This window comes from Taudactylus pleione, unplaced genomic scaffold (assembly GCF_031769625.1).
Source record: "Taudactylus pleione unplaced genomic scaffold, aTauple2 ptg000306l, whole genome shotgun sequence".
NCBI classification, from domain to species: Eukaryota; Metazoa; Chordata; class Amphibia; order Anura; family Myobatrachidae; genus Taudactylus; species Taudactylus pleione.
This window is the reverse complement of record NW_028284707.1, coordinates 6,369,925-6,394,211: the sequence shown is the minus strand read 5'-3', so window position 1 is coordinate 6,394,211 and position 24,287 is coordinate 6,369,925. Positions and strand designations below refer to the sequence as shown.

At 44.7% G+C, this 24,287-nt stretch overlaps 1 protein-coding gene across 1 annotated transcript in view; it reads left to right on the top strand.

Annotated features, from left to right (window-relative positions):
• ICA1 (islet cell autoantigen 1) overlaps positions 1-24,287 on the top strand; it is a 101,977-nt gene that overhangs the window by 40,243 nt on the left and 37,447 nt on the right. The window contains exons 7-8 of the mRNA XM_088442209.1: positions 17,940-18,065; positions 18,238-18,336. Of these exons, the coding sequence (XP_088298335.1) occupies positions 17,940-18,065; positions 18,238-18,336 (225 nt within the window). The remainder of the gene's footprint in view (positions 1-17,939; positions 18,066-18,237; positions 18,337-24,287) is intronic.

The window sequence follows — 24,287 nt, the reverse complement described above, 5'->3', positions numbered from 1 at the left end:
ATCATGGCCCTAACAGTGTGGAGTTTGTATATTCTCCCTGTGCTTGCGTGGGTTTCCTCCGGGAGCTCCGGTTTCCTCCCACACTCCGAAAATATACTAGTAGGTTAATTGGCTCCCAGCAAAATTATCCCTAGTGTGTATGTGTATGTGGTAGGGAATGTAGACTGTAAGCTCCACTGGGGCAGGGACTGATGTGAATGTCCAAATATTCTCTGTAAAGTGCTGCGCAATATGTGTGTGTTATATAAATAACTGGTAATAATAATAATAAGTGACACTATTTGACATTCTAAATCTGAAATTCCTGTGTAGGCTATAACCAAAGTTAATATCTTAAAATGACTGATAACTGTTTATACTTCTGCCTGTCCAGCATATTTGGTACGTGCACCCTTAGGGAAAGCTAATCTTCACTTGGACGTCAGTGGTCCGGCTAAGTTTAAGTAAAATGTGCAAGTTTGATATTAGACGCGCCTTCCAGCTGGCCTTCATACAGCAGACCTGTCCTGTTCTCACTGTTCATCAGGGTACAGTGGCGTTTGGTCAGATCACACCTGTGTTGGTGGCAATAGGAAGAGTCCACTTAAATTCTTAAGTTTAAAAATTCCTCAGCATCGGTGCTGTACAGAGCTACGAGTGTGCGGGTTGGAGCCAGGATAGAGCATACCGTGCGGAGTAAAACACACTGGACCTGACTCGTAGTTGGAAGCACTCTGGCACCCGAACTTGCGACTTTATGCTAATGTCGCTTCAGAGCCCTTTGCCAGTGTACAAGCGTGCGTGCAAATGTGCAGTGACTGAGAAACCCACTCGCAGCCTCTATAGTCTCTGCATTACCATCCGGTTCTTTTCTAGATGCACCATCGGTGGCAATATGGCCCGGTGCAAATTCTCAGTCTGTGGCCTCCTATGTGAGCGGTCTCTGTACGGAAATGCTTCGAGCGACACGCCTGCGACACTCCCATAATACACAGCACCAGTGTGCTTCTGTTTAGGCACCCCTCTGTTACCTCCCAGTCGCCAACCAGGAATGCCACAAGCACTGCCTTTACAGTTCATTGTTCGTGCATTTAAATCTGTACTGTGACTCTGTATGAACACCATCTGAACGCATAGGCTGTTTGCGCGAATATCGTCATAACGTGCCACTTTGTGTGGATATGGTTCTGCGAGAGTAATCCATTTTTGATTATTATGTAGTGCTCAAGGCACGTTGTAGTAAAGCAATAAAATCGCTGTAGAGCACCTGGTGGCAGGTGGCTTTGTTACTGTTTATGTGGGTGTACGCTGAGCGGCAGGATGAGCCATGTGATCAGACTCTCGCATGTCAGAATGTGGTGTAACCTGCTTGTTCCATGTGCGTTTTTGGTTTTTCTAGCATTATTCCCTACTTGTGTCAGCAAGGACTATGGATATTTTATTACAGTAAGATTTGTCTAACTTAAGCTTGCAGAAGAACAGGGCACACCAATATTTAAACAACCTTCCTCGCCGTTATCAACACCCGCTGTATTTAGTATGGCGATAACTACCCCACGGACGCTTTGTCATTCAATTATCCGCGATGTGCGTTGGCTGCGCACAGCACAAAAAAAAATTGCGGCAAAGCAAGATCGCTTCGTTTATTGCATGCATATGGGTGTGCGAGGTAAAAGGAGATGCAGGGGTCTATTTACTAAGCTTTGTTAGGAGATAAAGTGAACGGTGATAAGGTACCAGCCAATCTGCTCCTAACTGCCATTTTTCAAGCACAGCCTGTGACATGGCAGTTAAGAGCTGATTGGATGGTATCTAATCACCGTTCACTTTATCTCCTAACAATGCTTAGTAAGTAGACCCCACAGTATGTTGCGCCTTCAATGTGCAGCCGTTACCAGCAATTCCATGCCATTTCACCGGTACATGGCAGGCTTTGCCTTAACTTGACTTGCTCACAGTAGTGTGTGCGTATACATTGCATTACTATAGCCTGCACAGGGGAATGAGCAGTCCGGCTAGTTGCCTGATCGTTTCGGCTCCCAAGAGGAGGACACAAGATGGATTCATGGAGCCGGTATTTGTTGGTGGTGTGGGTAACGTGGTTGGACTTGGTGCTGAGTACTTCAGATACTGCCCACCAGGAAGAACCTTTTAAATTGCCTGAACAGCTCAACAAGCTTTAGCTGACTTCGAATTATAGGTACATTTGTTTATAAAAGTATATCGGCAGTGTAGCAGCCAGTCCTTTGAATGCAGGTCATATTTACAAAGTTGGTTGTGTCTTTTTAAATTGCTTTTGCTAATTGGCTGAGAAATGTTTTGACAATGATGAATTGTTGCAAAAAGATCACATTGCAGAGCCGATTGCTTTCTTTCCATGGTTTGTGAAACTGGATTTTTGAGTAGCAGGAGAGGGAGTAGGGGGCATAAATTACTACTAGAAGTTTAACATGTACCTGTCACATACAGCCATGGCCAAAAGTATTGAGAATGACACAAGTATTGGTTTTAACAAAATTTGCTGCTTCAGTGATTTTAGACCTTTTTGTCAGATTTTACTATGTTATACTGAAGTAAAATTACAAGCATTTCATAAGTGTCAAAGGCTTTTATTGACAATTACATTTAAGTTTATGCAAAGAGTCAATATTTGCAGTGTTGACCCTTATTTTTCAAGACTTTTGCAATTCACCCTGGCATGCTGTCAATCAACTTCTGGGCCACATTCTGACTGATGGCCGCCCATTCTTGCCTAATCAATGCTTGGAGTTTGTCAGAATTTGTGGGTTTTTGTTTGTGCACCTGCCTCTTGAGGATTGACAACAAGTTCTCAATGGGATTAAGGTCTGGGGAGTTTCCTGGCCATGGACCCAAAATTTTGATGTTTTGTTCCCCGAGCCAGTTAGTTATGACTTTTGCCTTATGGTAAGGTGTTCCATCATGCTGGAAAAGGCATTGTTCATCACCAAACTGTTCTTGGATGGTTGGAAGAAGTTGCTCTTGGAGGATTGTTTGGTACCATTCTTTATTCATGGATGTGTTCTTAGGCAAAATTGTGAGTGAGCCCACTCCCTTGGCAGAGAAGCTACCCCACACATGAATGGACTCAGGATGCTTTACTGTTGGCATGACACAGGTATGATGGTAGCGCTCACCTTTCCTTCTCCAGACAAGCGTTTTTCCAGATGCCCCAAACAATCTGAAAGGGGATTCATCAGAGAAAATAACTTTACCCCAGTCCTCATCAGTCCAATCCTTGTACCTTTTGCAGAATATCAGTCTGTCCCTGATGTTTTTCCTGGAGAGAAGTGGCTTCTTTGCTGCCCTTCTTGGCACCAGGCCATCCTCCAAAAGTCTTCGTCCTGTGTCATGTCAACAGTAAAACCTCCTGAGACCATTCATATGTGGAATTGCTTCTCAGCCAAGGGAGTGGGCTCACTCACAATTTTACCTAAGAACACAGCCATGAATAAAGAATGGTACCAAAACATCCTCCAAGAGCAACTTCTTCCAACCATCCAAGAACAGTTTGACGAATAATGCATTTTCCAGCATAATGGAGCACCTTGCCATAAGGCAAAAGTCATAACTAAGAGGCTCGAGGAACAAAACATCGAAAATTTTGGATCCATGGCCAGGAAACTCCCCAGACCTTAATGCCATTGAGAACTTGTGGTCAATCCTCAAGAGGCGAGTGGAGAAACAAAACTCCACAAATTCTGACAAACTCCAAGCATTGATTAGGCAAGAATGGGCGGCCATCAGTCAGTATGTGGCCCAGAAGTTGATTGACAGCTTGCCAGTGCGAATTGCAGAGGTCCTGAAAAAGAAGGGTCAACACTGCAAATATTGACTCTGCATAAACTTTATGTAATTGTCAATAAAAGCCTTTGGCACTTATGAAATGCTTGTAATTTTACTTCAGTATACCATAGTAACATCTGACAAAAAGGTCTAAAAACACTGAAGCAGCAAACTTTGTGAAAACCAATACTTGTGTCATTCTCAAAACTTTTGGCCATGGCTGTACATAGAGTGGACGCAGCCATATTCAGGAGATTGGAAGCTATCAATTACCAATTATCGCTGAGGCACAAAATGGCTGCCTCTGCTATATGGGCGAAGGGAGGTACGGCTTTAGTACTTACAAACATTTTAGCACAGTAGTATCAGGACACAAGACACATTAAGAAACAAGCTAGGAGAATTTCTTTCATATCTTTTGCTGTTATTTATTTTTTTTATTTGAAAAGACTTTTCTGTATATAAATTTTGGCTATTTCGTTCAATGCTAAAATATGTTGGTTTATTTCTTTTTAAGATAGACAAACCTCCAGCGCTGTCTTTGACTCAAAGAATGTATAGGGGCAATAAATCCAAGCTAAATAAGGAACATTCTTGTTACTCCCTCATATAAACTGAGTTGGTGGCCAGTAAAAATATTCACTAGACTTTAGTTAATACAAAAAAAATATATATTTTTTTATTTCACATCAATATAAAAATTAGAAACGCAGTTCTATGTCCTGCAGTGACGACTCCTACTTACAATATACAGCAAGTAAATTCATACTGTATAAGAATACTTAAAGATAAATAATTATACAGATATACAAAATACATTTTCCTTTCTGACAATGTTGCAACAAATAAGGTATCAAAACAATTCTAATATGATAAATGTAATTTTTTTTTTTACTGTAAGTCAGTTTTCTTCTTTTGCTCTGCAGTAAGGCGCTGCGGAACACTTGTGGCGCCATAAAATTAAAGGATGATAACTTCAAAACCGATTAGACCACTTCAAAAAATAGAACATAAAGGCATTTGAAATGCTTTAAAACATCGGCCAGACTCGCCAGGACTTCGCCGATGCCTGCAAGTAGCAGGCTATTACTTTTACCCCCATAAACTTAAAAATAATAGAAAAAAAAATAAAAAAATAAAATGAAGGTGAAAATAAAGTAAGGTCTCTTGTACTGTAGTGCAGTCCAAATGGACTACTACAAGTGAGCCCACTCCGTGGTTTTTTTAAAGTGTTTTAAATGCCTACAATTTATATTTATTGTACTTTTGATACTGACCTTATTTGTTACAACATCAAAAGTCACAATGTTTTATAAAAACAAAATGTAATGTATGTTTTTGAGGACCACCTTGCCAACAAACATATGTAAGGGTGTAGACTAGTGTGCATATCGACAACTAAGTGATCAGGTCTTTTGCACAATGTTGTTTATTCTGTTTGGTTGTGCTGACCAAGTTGGCTCATGAACATCGCTGCACTTATGTTATATAACTAATGCGATCTATTGTTATAAAACAAAAGCCTGGACTACAAGAGTGTAATGAGGTAGGCAGGGAAGGTGGGGGGATTCCAGAACCATCCTGCCTCCCGAGCCTCCAGTTGGAGAGAAATGGGGCCTATTTATCATCGAGTGATAAAACTGTCATCTGTTTAAAAAATGACAGTTGGGAGCTGATTGGCTGGAGGACCATTTATCATACGCTCGTTGTTTTTGATAAAACTCATTGATAAATGGGTCCCCTGGTATATAAAATAAAAGACCAGTTTTAAAAATAATAAGAAGAAGAATAAAAAAAACGAAACATAAAATTAGAGGTAAAAACAGACCGTGACGTGCTGGGGAAATAATCCGAGTCATCAAAATAAGTGGCAAATAAGACAGCTGGACAGTGTAAATAGTTGTTAGTGGTCATGGTCAAAGTAATGGAGTAGGTTACATGTTGATGAATTTTGCAACTTCTATAAATTATGGAGAAATGATAACCAGCAAGTATATATCCGCAAATAAAAAAGTGTCTGGGGTATGTTGGGGGTAATTTTAATGTGTCTCTATAATGAAATGTGTGTGTATATATAAGTTTGCAAAAAGTTGGAAAAAAAAACACTTGCACCTCCCACCTGCAAGTTCAAAAAACACTTTTCCCATCAATAAACAACTCAACCTATCTGTCCCACATAACATTACATAACATAACATACATGTCCCACATTATTTAACCCATTTTCTGGTTTCTAGATAAATCTCCTAAAAATTACTGTTTTATTGGCCATATTTTCTGTTTAAAACCCCCCTAAACCAGAGGTTCCCAAACACGGTCCTCAAGGCTCCCCAACAGTTTAGGTTTTAGAGAGATCCATGGTTGAGAATAGGTGGGTAAATCAAATTGACTGAGGCATTAATTAAGTCACCTGTGCTCAACCATAGCTCTCTATAACCTGAACTGTTGGGGAGCCTTGAGGACTGTATTTGGGAACCTCTGCCATTAATACATTATTATTTATTGGGAGGGGTTTCCCAGGGGTTCTGCACTGTGCACCAACATGTGCCTTGAAATAAGGATTTTAACCTACTTTTTACCTTGTCTGGAACTGCGAACTAAAATCCGCGTTAACTCCCCTTTAGACCTGCGTTGCGTTAACTGAACCTGGAGGATTGCTAATAGAATAGCCAAAAGTCGTGTCAGTAGGTTTTTAACCCACGTTAAGCAATTTTTGTCTAACCCACGGCTAATTGAATCTACCCCTCTAACTCTGTAAATAGCTGAATTCCACTTTACATGACATGGAGACACATTTTTGGTGTCTCGACCCATAGATTATAGAGGACCACCTCCCAGATGCAAGACACCTTCCTACCACAGTCTAGTGTCCGTGGCCCTGCCATTAGTAAACCTCTGGTATCATTTATACTGTAATGATAAAAGGTCCGTTCTCCTGGCAGAAGATCTAGAAGGCTGAGGTCCTGATTCAGTGGTGGACGCTATTGCCGCAGCTGTCTTTATGCTAATGCCGCAGCTGATGGGATTTATACAGAGACCCCCACCAGCTGCGGTGCTAATCCACCACTGTGCACATTAAGATACACCAGCAAACGCATTGTTCGCAGCATCAAACATTGTACCAGCTCTATGAAGCTGCAGATTATTATGTGTGCGTCATCGAAACTGCGTGCACCTCTGATTCTGCAAGACTCCATTGCTGTCCACCTATCCCCTCCGTGCTCTCCAAAAGGAAACTGCGCAGATGTTCAGAAACGTGTGCATATGATCTATGTACAGGAAAATATTATATACCTGTTTATGCCTTTTTTTTATAAAGGGCATTGCAACACTAGGTAAGGAGGTTAGAATGTTCTAAAGTTAAACACAGATTGAATAAACGTGCGCCATTGAGGCCGATGGATCCGCTGCTGAGACGAGATGAATGTTCTGGAACATAATTATAGCACCGTGGCTGCGTACAGCAACTTAATGGCCTGAGATCCTGGTGTTCCCTTGCAGCAGCTAAACAGCTGCATGCACTCTGCTTGTGGCGGCGTCGATACAAAGTACAGTTTAAATATAGAAACTTGCTCATCGGAAGGGATTACGTCAGGCCTCACAGATTGCTGTGTGCCTTTGAAATTCCTCTTCGTCTGTTCAATTATGTAGGAGAGGGAATTGGAGGTCACACAGGAGGGGTGTTCATTACACGCAGCGAAAACCTGAATCCAATTTGCGGAGACTTCAGCTTCAGAGGGGAAATTGCAGAGCATATGCAATCGATGGCAGAGTCACCTGCTAGGCTTCCGAGCTGCACAATATGACCGTCCTACTATATCTCGCCAAATGGCATGGTCTCCAGACAGCACAGTGAAATGAGAATGTATTATTGTGATAAGCAGGCAAAACCTTCTCCAGTCCTATAACTTCAACCTCCATGTCTCTGGTTGGAAGTCACCGCATTGTACCTGTGATGTCCCGTACCACTTCTCATTAGCATTTGTTTGGGTGAATCCAACCAGCAAGACAGACTCCTTCCAATGCAGTGTTTTTGGGGGTTCCAACCCCATTCTCCAATGTTCTTCTGTTACAGGTTTGCTGCCCTTTTTTGTCATCTTGAAGATCTTTAGGTCACAACCTTTGCACCCTCCCTATCCACCGTCTGCACCCCTCTTACCGAAAACAGTCCATAGTTTTATCTTATCACAGAGCAGAATGTATTAATATGCTGCACAATTCATCCCATTATCAATTAAATCATGTTGAGCCCAGTTGACTTAAAGGTTCCTCTTGTTGTTTAAATCAATTGATTATTTATTTTTTATCCTTATTTCTTTTTGTTTTTATGTTTATATATGGATTATGCTAGAAAAATACTTGTTTCAGTCCTAATGTCCTTAACTTTAAATGGTCTTCTCACTTTATTAAAGTGGTGGTGTTATTAATATTATTATTATCATTATTATTTTGATAGTATATTATTAAAATAGGCATATTTATGTATTCTGCCAAGACATTTTTTCAGATAATAATACATTAGTGTATGCACATAATAAACATATATCGCTGCTTTCCAGCAGTTACTGACCTAACTGTATCATCTTCATTGAGTATACTGAGCATGAAGCTGGCCATTCAGTGTAGTGCGGAATATTTTGTGGCCTTCGCTGTGTGAGTTACGCATTGTTACTACAGGCTGAGCTGCTCTATAATGAATACATTGCATTATTAATACATGGAACTCTTTTATTACACTGTTGCTCTTTATATAGTTTTTACTCTCTCCTACGATATATGTATGCGTGTGATATTGTAGCCCATCTATTAATGGCTTGTTAATGGAACAAATGCTAATAGATACATAAATAAATGCTTTATAAATCAATAGAAACCTATACAGTGAGACCGGGAGCATTGACTATGTTGAACACGTATAAAGCATTTGGGGTTATTTCCGTTCAGCCCGATGGCCACGAAGGTGCCCCACAGACAGTATCCTCACTATTTTCTGAGCTAGCGCAGGCTGTGTACCATAATAGATGGTGATCTGCACGGGTGGACAATGTTCTGATGTCTGACGGCACGTTACACAGAATTCAGCTTACCCCCCCCCCCCACCCATTAACGTCCTAAAGTGTGTCTGTCCCCTTTATACTGTGGTGCCGCGGTTCAAACGGACATGCACGCCTTTGTTTCTCCGACCACTCACTATCACCACCCCCCAAACGCTCGCTACCTGTCAATCACTGTGCGTGGTCTCTGCATTCGCAGTGGGATTGCAGTGATTCCTTCGCGCACTGCGATGCATGCCCAGTACGCAACTATCGGCCGTCTGCGTGCGTGATCACAATAGCGATCCGTACTGAGTCAGGCCCTTTGTCTGGGATGCAGTCAGGAAGCCAACAGTCCAAATGTCAACTGCCGGCTTCCCGACTGTCTAATCCGGTCTAATGATGGGTGTCGAAATCCCGACGCCTATCATTATCCCTACGCTGGAAGCCCGACGCCCGACATACCGAACGAAGGTAAACCGGGCGGCGGGCCGGACAGCCGCTGGGAGAGTGGGAGAGTTAGGAGATTCTGGGGGGGACTTAAGGTTAGGCCTCCCCCGGGAGGGTTAGGCTAGGGGGAAGGGACGGTTAGGGTTAGGCACCCCCCCCTGGGGAGGTTAGGGTTAGGCACTCCCCGAGAGACTTAGGATTAGGCTGCGGGGAAGGGGGGTGATAGGTTTAGGCACCCCTATGGGAGGGTTGGGGGGGGGGTAGGATTAGTAATAGTTAAAATACTTACCTGTCGGGAATTTCTTTTGCCGGTCTACCGGCGTCGGGATTTGAACCGCCGGTGTTTCATACCGATCTCCTTTGTCCAAAGTCAGTTTCTGCTATCAGAGTTGCCATAAGCCTCCTTAACAAACGCTCTTCTCTATCAGTGCTCCATTTTGGCCAAGTCACAATTGTGCATTAATCCTCTCCATTTCCCAAAGATGGACTTGACAGGGTCATGGGGATATTAAACATCTTTTGGAATCTTTTTGTATGCTCTTCTTGATTGATGGCTTTTCAGTAACCTCCTCCTAGATTTCATTTGAATATTCCTTGATCTTCATGATGAAGCTCTTTATAAATGCACCTCCCGACCGCGGGACCTGCCACTGGCCGTTGTATTCAATTTTAAATCGGTTGAAACTCTTCAATTGTTCACAGATAGACTCCAGTCAGTTATGTGACCCCGAAGTATTGCTCCATGAGATATTTAGGTGTTTACAGTACCAGGGGGGTGAATACTTATGCAGTTATTGTTTGTAATTTAAAAAAAAAAAAAAAAACTTTACAAAAAATATTGCTTTATAATGTTTAATTACAGTATATTCAGTGTTCATCAGAATAAGGATTTGCCTAATGTAAGAGAACGCAATCTAAAGTGGTAGTGGGTGACTTTTTTCTGTAGTCACTGTCAGACTGTACCTGTTATGCTGAAATAAAAATAAAAACAGCCAATTTCCAGCACAATATCCTTCGTATAATTTATGATGGGTTCCTCTATTTTGTCCCAGTATACACGGGTAAGGTTAAGGTTTGGGTTGGGATCCCTGACTGCATGAGGCGGATGATGGACAAATTCGCCAACAGAATCTAAAAATGGATTGGATTCTGTTCCTATCACAAATTTTATCTGTACCTATAATTAGTAGAGGACGTGTTTGGGGCGATCGATCGGAGAAATGTATCCATTTGCCATTTTAGTGGCCAGGAAGAACTTTTTTACTATTATTTTTTGTACCCTTGGTCTAAACTGTTTGGGAGACTTGTTTTACCTTTTAGCAGAGTTTATGAAAGGTTAAACGGAATAGACCCCTGTCTTTTTTTTTGTCAGCTTAACTACGTAACAAAGGGCCTGATTCATCACGGATTGAAACTGCAACAGCGCACGCAGATCAGTCAATGGTGCGTACTTCGCATGCGTTAGCTTTGCTATCGCAGAGTGAGTGACGGGAGGTCAGCGTTTGGGGATGGTGACGGGGGAGTGGTCGGAGAAACTCAGGCGTGCCTGTCAATTTGAACGCCATTGCTTTGGCGTGCATAAATTAGCCACTGTGACGGCATACGCAGTTCGAGTACTCACTGTGTGCGACAAGGTTAGCAATGTTCTTATTAGAGATCTTATCTGTGTCTATAATTAGTAGAGGACGTGTTCGGGGCGATCGATCGGGGAAACTTATGCATTCGCCATTTTAGTGACCATCAGTGGCGTAAGTTCATCCCAGACGCCCGGAGGTAAGTTAGAATTTGGTGCCCCCCTTGGCAGAATCTGCTTGTGCGTCCTATTCACATCACTGTAAGATGCATTCGAAGGGAAAAATTAGCACAAACGCTACCGAGTCACCCTGCGCTCACGTGTTGTGTCGCACGGAGGATAGATGTATGTGGGCACATCTGTATGCATTAGTCATGGATAATATAGTGACCTGTATGGTGCAGTTAGCATGAGGCTTAGAGTCCTCCTGGTGATAGCCACCTGATGTGGAGTGGGGATCCCTCCTGATACCCCTGATGGAGGGGAAAACCACCTGATGTGGAGTGGGGAGCCCCCCTGATACCCCTGATGGAGGGGAAAGCCTCCTGATGTGGAGTGGGGAGCCCCCCTGATACCCCTGATGGAGGGGAAAACCACCTGATGTGGAGTGGGGAGCCCCCCTGATACCCCTGATGGAGGGGAAAGCCACCTGATGTGGAGTGGGGAGCCCTCCTGATACCCCTGATGGAGGGGAAAACCACCTGATGTGGAGTGGGGAGGCCTCCTGATACCCCTGATGGAGGGGAAAGCCACCTGATGTGGAGTGGGGAGCCCCCCTGATGGAGGGGAAAACCACCTGATGTGGAGTGGGGAGCCCTCCTGATACCCCTGATGGAGGGGAAAACCACCTGATGTGGAGTGGGGAGCCCCCCTGATGGAGGGGAAAGCCACCTGATGTGGGGTGGGGAGCCCTCCTGATACCCCTGATGGAGGGGAAAACCACCTGATGTGGAGTGGGGAGCCCTCCTGATACCCCTGATGGAGGGGAAAGCCACCTGATGTGGAGTGGGGAGCCCTCCTGATACCCCTGATGGAGGGGAAAACCACCTGATGTGGAGTGGGGAGCCCTCCTGATACCCCTGATGGAGGGGAAAGCCACCTGATGTGGAGTGGGGAGCCCCCCTGATGGAGGGGAAAACCACCTGATGTGGAGTGGGGAGCCCTCCTGATACCCCTGATGGAGGGGAAAACCACCTGATGTGGAGTGGGGAGCCCCCCTGATGGAGGGGAAAGCCACCTGATGTGGAGTGGGGAGCCCTCCTGATACCCCTGATGGAGGGGAAAGCCACCTGATGTGGAGTGGGGAGCCCTCCTGATACCCCTGATGGAGGGGAAAGCCACCTGATGTGGAGTGGGGAGCCCCCCTGATGGAGAGGAAAGCCACCTGATGTGGAGTGGGGAGCCCCCCTGATACCCCTGATGGAGGCGAAAACCACCTGATGTGGAGTGGGGAGCCCCCCTGATACCCCTGATGGAGGGGAAAGCCACCTGATGTGGAGTGGGGAGCCCCCCTGATACCCCTGATGGAGGGGAAAACCACCTGATGTGGAGTGGGGAGCCCCCCTGATACCCCTGATGGAGGGGAAAGCCACCTGATGTGGAGTGGGGAGCCCTCCTGATACCCCTGATGGAGGGGAAAACCACCTGATGTGGAGTGGGGAGCCCTCCTGATACCCCTGATGGAGGGGAAAGCCACCTGATGTGGAGTGGGGAGCCCCCCTGATGGAGGGGAAAACCACCTGATGTGGAGTGGGGAGCCCTCCTGATACCCCTGATGGAGGGGAAAACCACCTGATGTGGAGTGGGGAGCCCCCCTGATGGAGGGGAAAGGCCACCTGATGTGGAGTGGGGAGCCCTCCTGATACCCCTGATGGAGGGGAAAACCACCTGATGTGGAGTGGGGAGCCCTCCTGATACCCCTGATGGAGGGGAAAGCCACCTGATGTGGAGTGGGGAGCCCTCCTGATACCCCTGATGGAGGGGAAAACCACCTGATGTGGAGTGGGGAGCCCTCCTGATACCCCTGATGGAGGGGAAAGCCACCTGATGTGGAGTGGGGAGCCCCCCTGATGGAGGGGAAAACCACCTGATGTGGAGTGGGGAGCCCTCCTGATGGAGGGAAAAGCCACCTGATGTGGAGTGGGGAGCCCTCCTGATACCCCTGATGGAGGGGAAAACCACCTGATGTGGAGTGGGGAGCCCCCCTGATACCCCTGATGGAGGGGAAAGCCACCTGATGTGGAGTGGGGAGCCGCCCTGATACACCTGATGGAGGGGAAAGCCACCTGATGTGGAGTGGGGAGCCCCCCTGATACCCCTGATGGAGGGAAAAGCCACCTGATGTGGAGTGGGGAGCCCCCCTGATACCCCTGATGGAGGGGAAAGCCACCTGATGTGGAGTGGGGAGCCCTCCTGATACCCCTGATGGAGGGGAAAACCACCTGATGTGGAGTGGGGAGCCCCCTTGATGGAGGGGAAAGCCACCTGATGTGGAGTGGGGAGCCCTCCTGATACTCCTGATGGAGGGGAAAGCCACCTGATGTGGTAGCTTTGAGGACCGAGTATAAGTGAAACTACTGTAAGACTGCCACTGCGGTGGGACTACAAATCACAAAATGCCCAGTCTACTGCCGACTGCATCACATGCCGGGAAGTTGCTCCACCAAAAATCTGCCCCCCAGACTCAGTCGTTGGTGCCCAAGGCCACTACCTCCCAATCTCTATTGCTCCGTTCGATACATCCTTGTTGACCTCCAACTGCTGGAAGATCTGCTGCCGCCAGGGAGGAGTGGGACGGAGAGTTGTGGTTGTGGGGGGTGCCGAGACTGCTGCACGGGTCTGAGCCTTGGGCTGTCACCAGGGAAGAGTGGGACGTGAAGTTATGGGTGATGGGGGCTCCGTACATGTCACACTGACATAAGAAGCTGCAACACCAATGAGTAGGAGGGATAAGATATAGATAGACGGAGGCGGCAGCTGATGGTCTGACATGGAGCTCTCCACTAGTGTATGGTGGCTTCTCAGGTGCCGGGAATGGGAGCCATGTATTGGGCGGCCGTGACTGTACACTCTGGGAACACAGTTACAGCCCTAAATGGGCAATGGAGGAGATGCCCCCCTTCAGTGCTGGAGCCCGGCGGCAGGCGCCTCCATTGTCTCCCATAGTTCTGCCCATGGTGGCCATGAAGAACTTTTTTTACTATTATTTTTGTACTCTTGGTATAAACTGTTCGGGGGACTTGTTTTACCTTTTAACACAGAGTTTATGAAAGGTTAAACGGAATAGAACCCGGTTTTGTTTTTTTTTGTCAGCCTTAACTACGTAACTAAGGGCCTGATTCGTCACGGATTGCAACAGCGTACGCAGATCGGACGACATACGTCAGCGTTTGGGGACGGGGGAGTGGTCAGAGAAACGCAGACGTGGCTGTCTGTTTTTAACACCGTTGCATGGGCGTGCATAAATTAGCCACTGTGACCGCATACGCAGCTTGAGTACTCACTGCGTGCAATGAGGTTAGCAATTTCTGAGTAAGGTCAGACCTGCTGTAAATGGGCGTGAGGGGCGAGGTTACTCGTTGTTACCGATGTATACGCAGGACCGTAAGGTATTACGGATGTGAGATAGCGGAAGTGGGCGTCTCCATGCTAGCTGTGCAACGGCTTTGCGATTGCAGTCATTAGCATATTTTTACGGCAGGGGAAGCAATCGGGAAGCCGACTGCCTAAATACCGGCAGCCGGCTTCCCGACTGTCATATCCCGGCAAGGGTGAAATGCCGGGCGTCTAGATGTAGACGCCCGCATTTCCCCGACGCCGGGAGACCGGCGCCCGGCATCCCGATCGTAGTGATGCTTGGCGCCGCGAGCGGACAGCCGCGGGGGGGGGTTAGGCTAGGGGGAGGGAGGGTTAGGCACCCCCGGGGGGGGACTTAGGGTTAGGCACCCCCCGGGGGACTTGGGGTTAGGCACTTGGGGGGGAAGTTAGGGTTAGGCACCCCTAAGGAGGGTTAGGGGGGTTAGGTTAGTAGATACTTGCCTATCCACGTTCGGGATTTCCAGCGCTGTCGGGCTTCCGCTGCTTCTAACTCTGCTCTTGTCGGGCTGCCGCTGACAGGAATCGAACCGCCGGCCATGCCCATCCCTTACGGCAGACCTCCGTGCATTATCGCAGCTGAGATCACAATAGCGGTCCGTAGTGAATCAGGCCCTAAGGCTGTATGTTGACTCATTTATAGGCTGGTGTTTTGAGATTTAGTATTGTGTTATTATCAGTGCCAGGAATCCCTGCTATCTTTCCATATTTGTTATGAATGATCAGCGGTAATGCTGTGATCTGTGCTAGTCCCCCAGTGTCCGAGCATCCTGTCCTGCTCACAGGAACATTTGGTAGCTCAGCGATAGTCCAAGTATTTTCCTGATCAGATATGACATAATAGATCTGCGTATTTCTGTGACAATGATCGCAGTCCCTGCTAGACGGAAAAGCTTTACACAAAAGATGTGTTTTTCTCCCATACTTGCATTAAGTCATTTCTGTAAAGTTGTCGTTATTGTTAGGGAGAGAAATGGGACCCACAAGTTGTGAAATATTAAAGTGTTTTTATCCTTGTTCCTAATTAAATATAATTATACGATTTAAATATACGCTACAGAGAAATGACGTACAGGTTGAGTGTCCCATATCCAAATATTCCGAAATACGGAATTTTTTTGGCATGACTGAGATAATGAAACCTTTGATTTTTGATGGATCAATGTACACAAACTTTGTCTAAGGCACAAATTATTAAAAATATTGTATAAAATGACCTTCAGGCTGTGTGTATAAGGTGTATATAACACATAAATGCATTGTGTGTGTATATTTGGGTCCCATTCCCAAGATATGTCATTATAGTATGCAAATATTCCAAAATTCTGAATATTCCGTTATCCAAAATACCCCTGGTCCCAAGCATTTTGGATATGGGAGACTCATCTGTATCTGTCTGGTGTAATTGTCCTCTCTGTGTGGACTTGTGCACTGACAACCACGAAGTCACCGTTATTGGCGACTATGCGGAATGTTTTACCTTTTATAATGGCAGCGGGAGCGTTTTGGAGTATTGTACTCTATAAATACAGTCTCCTTGCAGAATGACGCAGGCTAATGGTTTTTTAATTGAACAATTTAGAATAGATTTTCTTACACTGTCACATATGGCCTTTGATAATGTGAAACAAATTAGCCATAATGTGAAATGGTGAAAGCACCTGCTGTAAGTGCATGTAACCCCTTTATAAGGCACTAATATGATTACTTAGCTCAGTAATACAACTCCCGCTAGAAAATACAATGTAAGAGGTGGGTGACCATGGTACCTAGATAGTATTTGTTCTCCAATTGCTGCATTTGTTGACCCACAGGGTTGGTTTAAGGTTTGTGGGGGCTCCAGGGCAAACTAACTAACTTGTGGGAGCCCCTAGCAATAAATTGTGAAAATGATTTACTGGAGATGTTACTAAAAATGATCATATGTAAATACACCCAGCACTGCAAATGTGTGGATCACACTGTAGGGTCCCCAGTTCACATTTTGCCCCACTGATGATGTAGCTACAGTATGTGTGGGGGCCCCTGGGCGACCGTTCCACCCACCCTGTTGTTAATTCAGCATTTCTGACCCCAATTATTATGGTGTCTGAAACGGACTGGGTATGGGATGCTGGTGTTCAGAATACAGACAGCAGAATCCCTACAGTCAGAAACCGGACGCCTGGAGGTAAGCACCCTAACTCTCCCGCAGCCTAACCCTCCCCCTAGTGCCTAACCCTAACCCCTAAGCCTAATACTTACCTTTTTGATGTGCACGGTCAGGATTCTGGAGCCGGGATTCTGACCGACGGCATCCCAAGTACCGGGATGCCTACTACATCCCTCCTGAAACTGGTGAGAATTATACTGTGTCTAATGAGAGAGAGCTGTATTATTACAGCTCTGATGAGGCATTTCCCTAAAGTTCTGTTACATATCTGACATAATAATCAAACATTATACTATGGCATCAGTTACTGCTTAATCAAGTAACAACATTGATAAGGCTTAACAGGAATGCGCAATGGAGTCGCTAATCCAAAACATCACCAAATCAATACAGTTCCTGTATTAGATAAAAGCAGAAACAGAAATTGACGTCTGACCATCCTATCGTATCGTGCAGCCGAGATGCCCTGTCCCAGCAGGTCTGGTGTAGCAGCAAGTAGTGTCATCCAAGGGCGATAATCCCATCTGTGAGTGATATGCAGCTTGATCTTACAGATGTATCGGAAAGATACATTTATTCTCAACTGTCAGAAGAAAATTCAGTTATATGTCACTTGATGATTCCAAATACGTGTGTGGTTAAGGGAAGGAAGTTACTTTGCGTTGCCATGGTCACCAGAGCCAGACCGGGAAGAGGACAATTGTCACTTAGATGTGCAATCTGCAGCTGTCACTCAAGGGTCGTTCATGCGATAATGGTGCACATGCACCAGATCACATCACTTTTCCATTCATGGGCTCCAGCCTTCATATCTCATGCACTCTGTCTACTGTCCCCACTGGTCAGCCGGTGTCTGGGAGAGTGTTGGAAAATACATCTAGTAGATGGGAGGAGAGACTGTGAGAGTCCAATGTTCTAGCTCCGGTTTCAGTATCTTCTTGGCTGTTCACGCCATCAGTGGCCACTTTCTCTTACTTAAGGGCATTCTCAGTCTGTTGGTTTATTTCAAGCACAGACCATCTGGATAAAGTTACCACTGAGATCTTTGATGCTTTACCCAATCCAGTCTGAGTAACCTCAATATTTTCCATAAGGATCAAAAAATGTTGTTTGCAGGTTATAGACCCAGCTCCTAGCTCTTGGCCCAAGAGACTGAGCTGTCAGACGGCTGTTCCATCAACCTCTCCTTTCCAGTAAATCCAAACTGAGAAATCACAGCCAGATTAAGTACCACATTTATTAATCTTAGTGATCCATGCATGTAAATAGCATGCCATTTATATAGAAATGAGTACAAAAATCTTGGGGATTGGAAATATAGTTTTATACGTAGCATTTTCTTATCTTCCTATAGGTTCAAGCACAAGTGCGTCATACCAAATCCGCTTTTGACAGACTGAAAACAGATGTGTGTGAGAAAGTCGACCTTCTCAGAGCCAGTAGATGCAACCTTTTGTCTCATGTTTTGACTACATATCAGGTAATGACGCGTTTTCGCAATCCAAATTTACTCCACAAATGTGTTCAGACTTTACAGCTTGAAGTCTTTCAGATTTATTGCTTGAGCTTTGGTAGTTTAGTAAATTGGTTGTAGTAATGTTGTCACACTGTTTCTTGTTCCGTGCCTCAATATTCATGTCTTTCTTGTGTAGACAACACTACTTCACTTTTGGGAGAAAACGTCCCATACAATGGCCGCAATTCACGAAAGCTTCAAGGGCTACCAGCCGTATGAATTCACTACATTGAAGGTAAGGAGAACTCTTTTGTTATGGATTTCAAAGAGAAATAAATAATATAGAGCCAGTCAGTCACATCTAGGACCCTTTAAGGAGCCAGAACATTCATCAGTAGAAACGAACCTCAAACAGTTAGGTGCCAACAGTAAGTTCTTGGCACATTGGCTGTCGATCTCCTGGAATTTGCCCAGCTATGACATAGGCACTGGTAAATCCGACATTGGTGCAGGGTGGGCAGGCAGCCATGATAATAAAGGGACCCCAGAGTGCAGGAATCATGTCGGTCATTTTAGCAGGCCTTTGCCGCCCCTGCATTCTTTTAGGCAGGTGTGGTATGAAAAGTCCACATTCAGATTGTCAACACCAAAATATCGACATGTTCCTTAATGTGGGTAGGCTGAATGTCGCCATGGACGTTAGGACGACAGGAAGAACGTTGACATTCAAACATGTCGACATGCTCATAATCTCGATATGTTCATAATTCGACACCAGAATGTCAACAAATTTTAGCTTAACCCTAAAAATTACAGAAAAATGTACATTCAACATTTTGGTTTAGACCTATAAAATGTAGACATTGTGAACATGTTGACATTTTGTCTGTGTCTACATTAGTATATGTTGACACTTTACATGTCGATATTCACAAAATGTCGACATACTGACCGGATACCCTCTTAGACACGATTCTGGATAATTCATGAAACGCGCCCGGATACAGGCACTGCATATTTTGAACTTTTCGGTCTTTGTTTGGCATTGCAGTTGTGTTTGTATTTTCGGAGTCCCCCCTGAGTGCATTTGACGTCGCTAGTAGCTTAAAAATCTGTTTTCTTTAGCTTCATTTTGTTTTTTCTTGTCTTGTACATCATCATTTTGTTTTTTTGTTTTTTTTACAACCATTTTTTTTTTATTATAATGAAATACGTTTGAAATGCTGCCAATTTCCTTCAAGCCGGGGAAGCAGCCATTTTGTAAACTGAGCAAACGAGAAAACAAGCACCTCAGTGATGTCACTATGCACCTACGGAACTGCTTAGGCTCCATAATTGTGTCCGTCCATTGCGGCCGTATATTCACGTTACTTAATTGACGTTTCCTTCTGATCCCCTACCAAAAAACAAGATCCCCATTTGATTTTATAAAGGGGTAACAATCGGATACGGAGGTGTCTGTGTCTAATTATATTTTATATGGGAATATCAACTTTTGCATTTATTAATATTTGACCAGAAACTATTTTGTCTTATGTATCTGACACTTCATTACATTATTATACTTTGTGCCAGATGGCCGAGCGCTGCTTTTTCCCCACATTTCTTGTGACTTTGGTGGAGAATCATTTTTCCAGGTTCACTTTAATGCGGGCGCGGTGAGGACCATCTAAGCACAATGGTGCAAGCGTTGTACTGGACGCATCCTATGTGTGTCATAAATTAGGTACTCTCTCTTTCAGTCTAATAAAGTCCCCTAATGGGATTGCACAGTTTAACCTAGCTTCTGCATTCATGTGTATATATAGCAAGTGTACCTACAGTGGCAATGCTTCCAGTCATGTCAGAGTGTGGTCACCTGAACATTGGTTTGTCAATGTAGAACGGAGTTGTTTCTTATTGGATCAACTTGCGTTCTAAGCGTAGTGGCTATGTACGTGGTACGTGGAACTGTACTTGAACACTGTATTGTTCTGTTTGCCAAAAACCTTCATTAAGATATTGCTGGTCTCCAGCTTCACTAATTACCAGCATGTGTGGGCGCTGAGCTAATGGCACAAGAGGAAGAAATATTGTTTATTATTATGACAGTTTCCAGCTCGTCCTCTTGTTTGGCGCTGGGTTATTTTTAGTTGTCACGACGGAGGACCCGTCCTGATAAATTATGGTCATTTGCGAGCCAACTCCAGAAGCCACAGCGATGTCTCTGCAGTTTTAAGCCATGAGAACAGGTGCTGTGTTCTGGCACAGTAACGTCATTGCGGCATTTCATCCGGGGATATTACACATAAACACACTACACTATGAGGGGAGAGTCTGATAAGGGAAGAAGCAGCGATGTTTTAGCCTTGGTTATGCAGAATCCATGTTTTGTGTGATCACCAAAATCACAGCCATTGTTTCCTGGAAGTTCCCCTGATCTAAACCAGGCTTGTACCATAAACCTTTTACCTTTGTTGGAGAATTGCAGAATGCCCCGGTGTGGAGACAACGCAGCTAGTTGTAGTGGGAAATGGGTGAATTATAAAGTGTATATTTTCATTTGACGCCGTCATTTGCAGCCGTCTTATGTAAACCAGAAACACTCGGTAGTGCTAATCCAGTGAGCGCTCAATCATGGGTTATTATACAATGTGGCCATTCATAGATAAATTACATATACTAGTATACCGACTGTCACAATGGTTCTAAATGTCATGAGGTAGTATTACTAAAATCCAATAGAAAAGGTCATACGAGTCCATACTAAAACTTGATCGAATAAATATTTAATTTAAAAAAACTTGATAATGTTAAAAATGACAGTCAAAGAACAATGATGTTTAGCTGATATAATTGACAAAAAACGTAAACTGTCTTAGCACAGCTGTGTGTGGATATTAGACAGGGGACATAAAACCGGGTCACACTAGGGTAGGAAGTGGGAATGTGAGGGTTAAAAATGGAAATGAAGAAATATAAAAAGAATAAATGTTTAAAAAAATATTTGGAAAAATCTGCATTAAAAATTAAAACGTTAAAAATAGATAAAAATTAAAACGTTATTAAAAATAGATAAAAATTAAAAAAAGATATGCAGAAAACTCTATTGTCTAGTCCTGCAGTGTCCAGAAATCCATAAATTTACAATAATCCGAGGAAACAAGGTTGAAGGTTAATGAATACTTGATGGCTATACTTGGTACCTGCACCCTTTTCACGGTGACTTTGTTAGTGTTGTATACCGCGGCTCTGCAGTAGTCGCGATCCGTATAGGGCCAGCTTCACAGCTGTCCTGAGAAGCCGCTGAAAAGACCCCTGGGCAGTGTAAATGCTTTTACCAGGCAGGTGCAGGTTCCTGGGACTTGCTGTCCGCCAGTAACAGTAGTATGGTGTAATAACAAACTGGCGCACTGTGGCCGCTTTCACCAGAATACCAGCCCTATGTTGTGCATAATCATTACAGTGTGTTCCTATAACACTGCTGGGATAGAGGGGATGCCTGCGTAACATGCAGTGTACAGGAAGGACTCTGAGATACACGCAACGGTCTTGCACAGGGTTTAGCTTTTACTCACCGGTTGGTTGGCAGTCTCAACGTGCAGCGGAGGGTCTGGTCTGAGCGGGATGTCTCTAGCTGTCTTATGTAGTTTGCATGATAAAGATAACTTTGAATGCTCTCCAGTGCCACCTAGCTCATATAAAACGTGGAAAAAGCCAGTCTGTTTATTGTTGGTGTTGGTCGTTTCTTGCAACATTATAGTAGCTTGTTTTAATTTTGTGATAACACATATATCTAGCACCCTTGTGCACTAAACAGCCCTTCTAATCGTGCCATGCCGTGGTGTGACTCGGTAGCACTGAGTGTCTTTTCGAGCGACTTTTTACCTTCAAATGCGTCTTATTCGCACAGCAATGTGTCTAGATAGCACAAGCAGCTTCTGCTGATTAAAATGATATGCAGCATGTCTATGTTCTGTGTGCAAGTGCGAGTGTATCTGCATGCGAAACGCTACGTTGGTGTCAGTGGCTGTAACACTGTAACGTAGCGTTTTGTATGCAGAAGCTGCTTGTGCTAACTGTTCGCATTGACTCATTTGAAGGTAAGAAGCAGCATGAAAAGATGCTCGGTGCTGCAGAGTCACACAGAACTCCCGCATTATGTGTGACTTGTAGCGCACAGAGCATAGATGTATGCGGACATCTCTGTAATGGTTTCAACCTTACTCATTAATGAGTAAATTAAGGTGGCAGGCTTACATCGGGCACTGTCATGAGCAACACTGTGGTGCTACAAACTAAAACTAAAATGCTCAATGTCAGGTTCTGTTGCCATCATTCATACACCTACAGAATGACGCCACGGCCATACATGACTCCTAATTGTATTGACCCCTAAGATTTATTTGGTGACTTGTCGGAGCCATAACATAGTGGGTCTGACTCAGCGGTGTACACAAACATTGCCGCATGTTTTGACGGTTTCCCGTCTGCGTCTTTATGCAAATGCTGCTGCAAGCTCTCTCCCCTCCGGTGCACAAGCATGCCCCTGAATGTGCAATGACTGAGACTCCTACTGTCTGCGTTCGTACACACTGTAATGCAGATGGTGCGCCCCTAGACGCCACCATCGGTCACACCTTCGAAACTAAAGCCGGTGCCATGATTGAGCACCGGCATTAGCTCAACACGCCCATAAGGCGGACCATCTCCAGGCGCCTGTTTAGCCGCCGCCCAGGAACACCCAGCACTTTTCCAAAACTTTGCTAATACCATGCGTCGCAACTGTAGCAGCGCCTTTTGTGCGCACACTCTGTGTAACGCAATGCACCGTAGGAATTTTTTACGGCTTTTCACTCCATAGCAAAAAAACGCTAATCTCAGTTTATCGCGTGCGGCTCTGATGGCCAGCAACAATGACCTCTTTCTGACGCAGCAGCGGATCAGAGAAGCCGGCAGGTGGCGTCTCTTTACTTAAGACGCCTCCTGCGATATTAGCATAGTTTAGCGGCTGTGCTGTAGCATCCACCTCTATTTCGGCCCCATAGATTGTGCCTTGAATTACATCAAGGTGAGCCTGGAGGCCGAAGTGAAATGTTGGCAAACATGACCGTGTATAAATGATGTGTTAATGCAAAGTTTTTATAGTTCACACACAGACCGGCCAGGATCATATTTTTCTCTCCTGCCTCCAATCTGAGTCCACGTTCTGTTTGACTTTGCCCCGTCTTACTGGGAGAATATTGCAGCCAGTCTCCGCCATTGTCAGGCTGTGCGTCCTACTGATTAGTGATGAAAGAGAATTTCTGAGCACAGGACAAGAGGATGCAACAACTGAGACTTGGCGGCCACTGATGTCAGCTACCACAAGCTGCTACTTCTAATTATTTCTTTACATGTAGTGAAATATTTGGTCAACGCACAGACTAAGCCATTGATGGGCATCCCACTAGATTTTGCCGGCCTATTGTGCAGCCCTCAAATGATTAAAACAGTAGCATGTTACATTATTACAGTATTCAGTTTTGCTTTAATAAAACAGATATGTCCCCTTTGTCGTCTATCCCCCGTGCGTTATGGGATATGTTACACAGGGCGCATGAGAGCCGCTTGCTCCAGTGTAATGCGATGCGTATAAGACGCACAGACTTTGCTGATTAATGAGAGATGCGGCACGTGTATGTTCTGTGTGCGGCCGAGTCTGTAATATCATCACAACGGAACGTGGTGCGGAAAACAACCGCTTTCACTGTAGCGTAGCATTCCCTATACAGATACAGCGTCAGTCGCACACAGACCGTACACATACCGCGCATGTCATTGTAATCAGCAAAGTCTTCTTGTGTATCTTGTATGCATCGCATTGCGAGTAAGACCTAATTGCGGTGAAAAAGATGCATGAAAAGACGCTCGGCATGAGTAAACTCGCACGGGACTAGGTGCGACTAGAAGGGCTGTATAACGCTAATGCAGCAACAGTGACGGAGGATGCGTCTGTAGGCGCCTCATTAAAGATGAAAAACCAGATTATCATCACATGTGATTATTGTTTAAGCAGAGATGAATAATTGGTGATTTCCGCTGAAGTGTAGAAGGGACTATTATTATTATTATTATTGTTATTAATATTGTTATTATTATTATTGTTATTATTATTATTATTATTGTTATTATTATTGTTATTATTGTTGTTATTATTATTATTGTTATTATTATTTGTGTATAGTGCTTGTGAATAACAGGACCGCAACAGAGATACCACTAGTA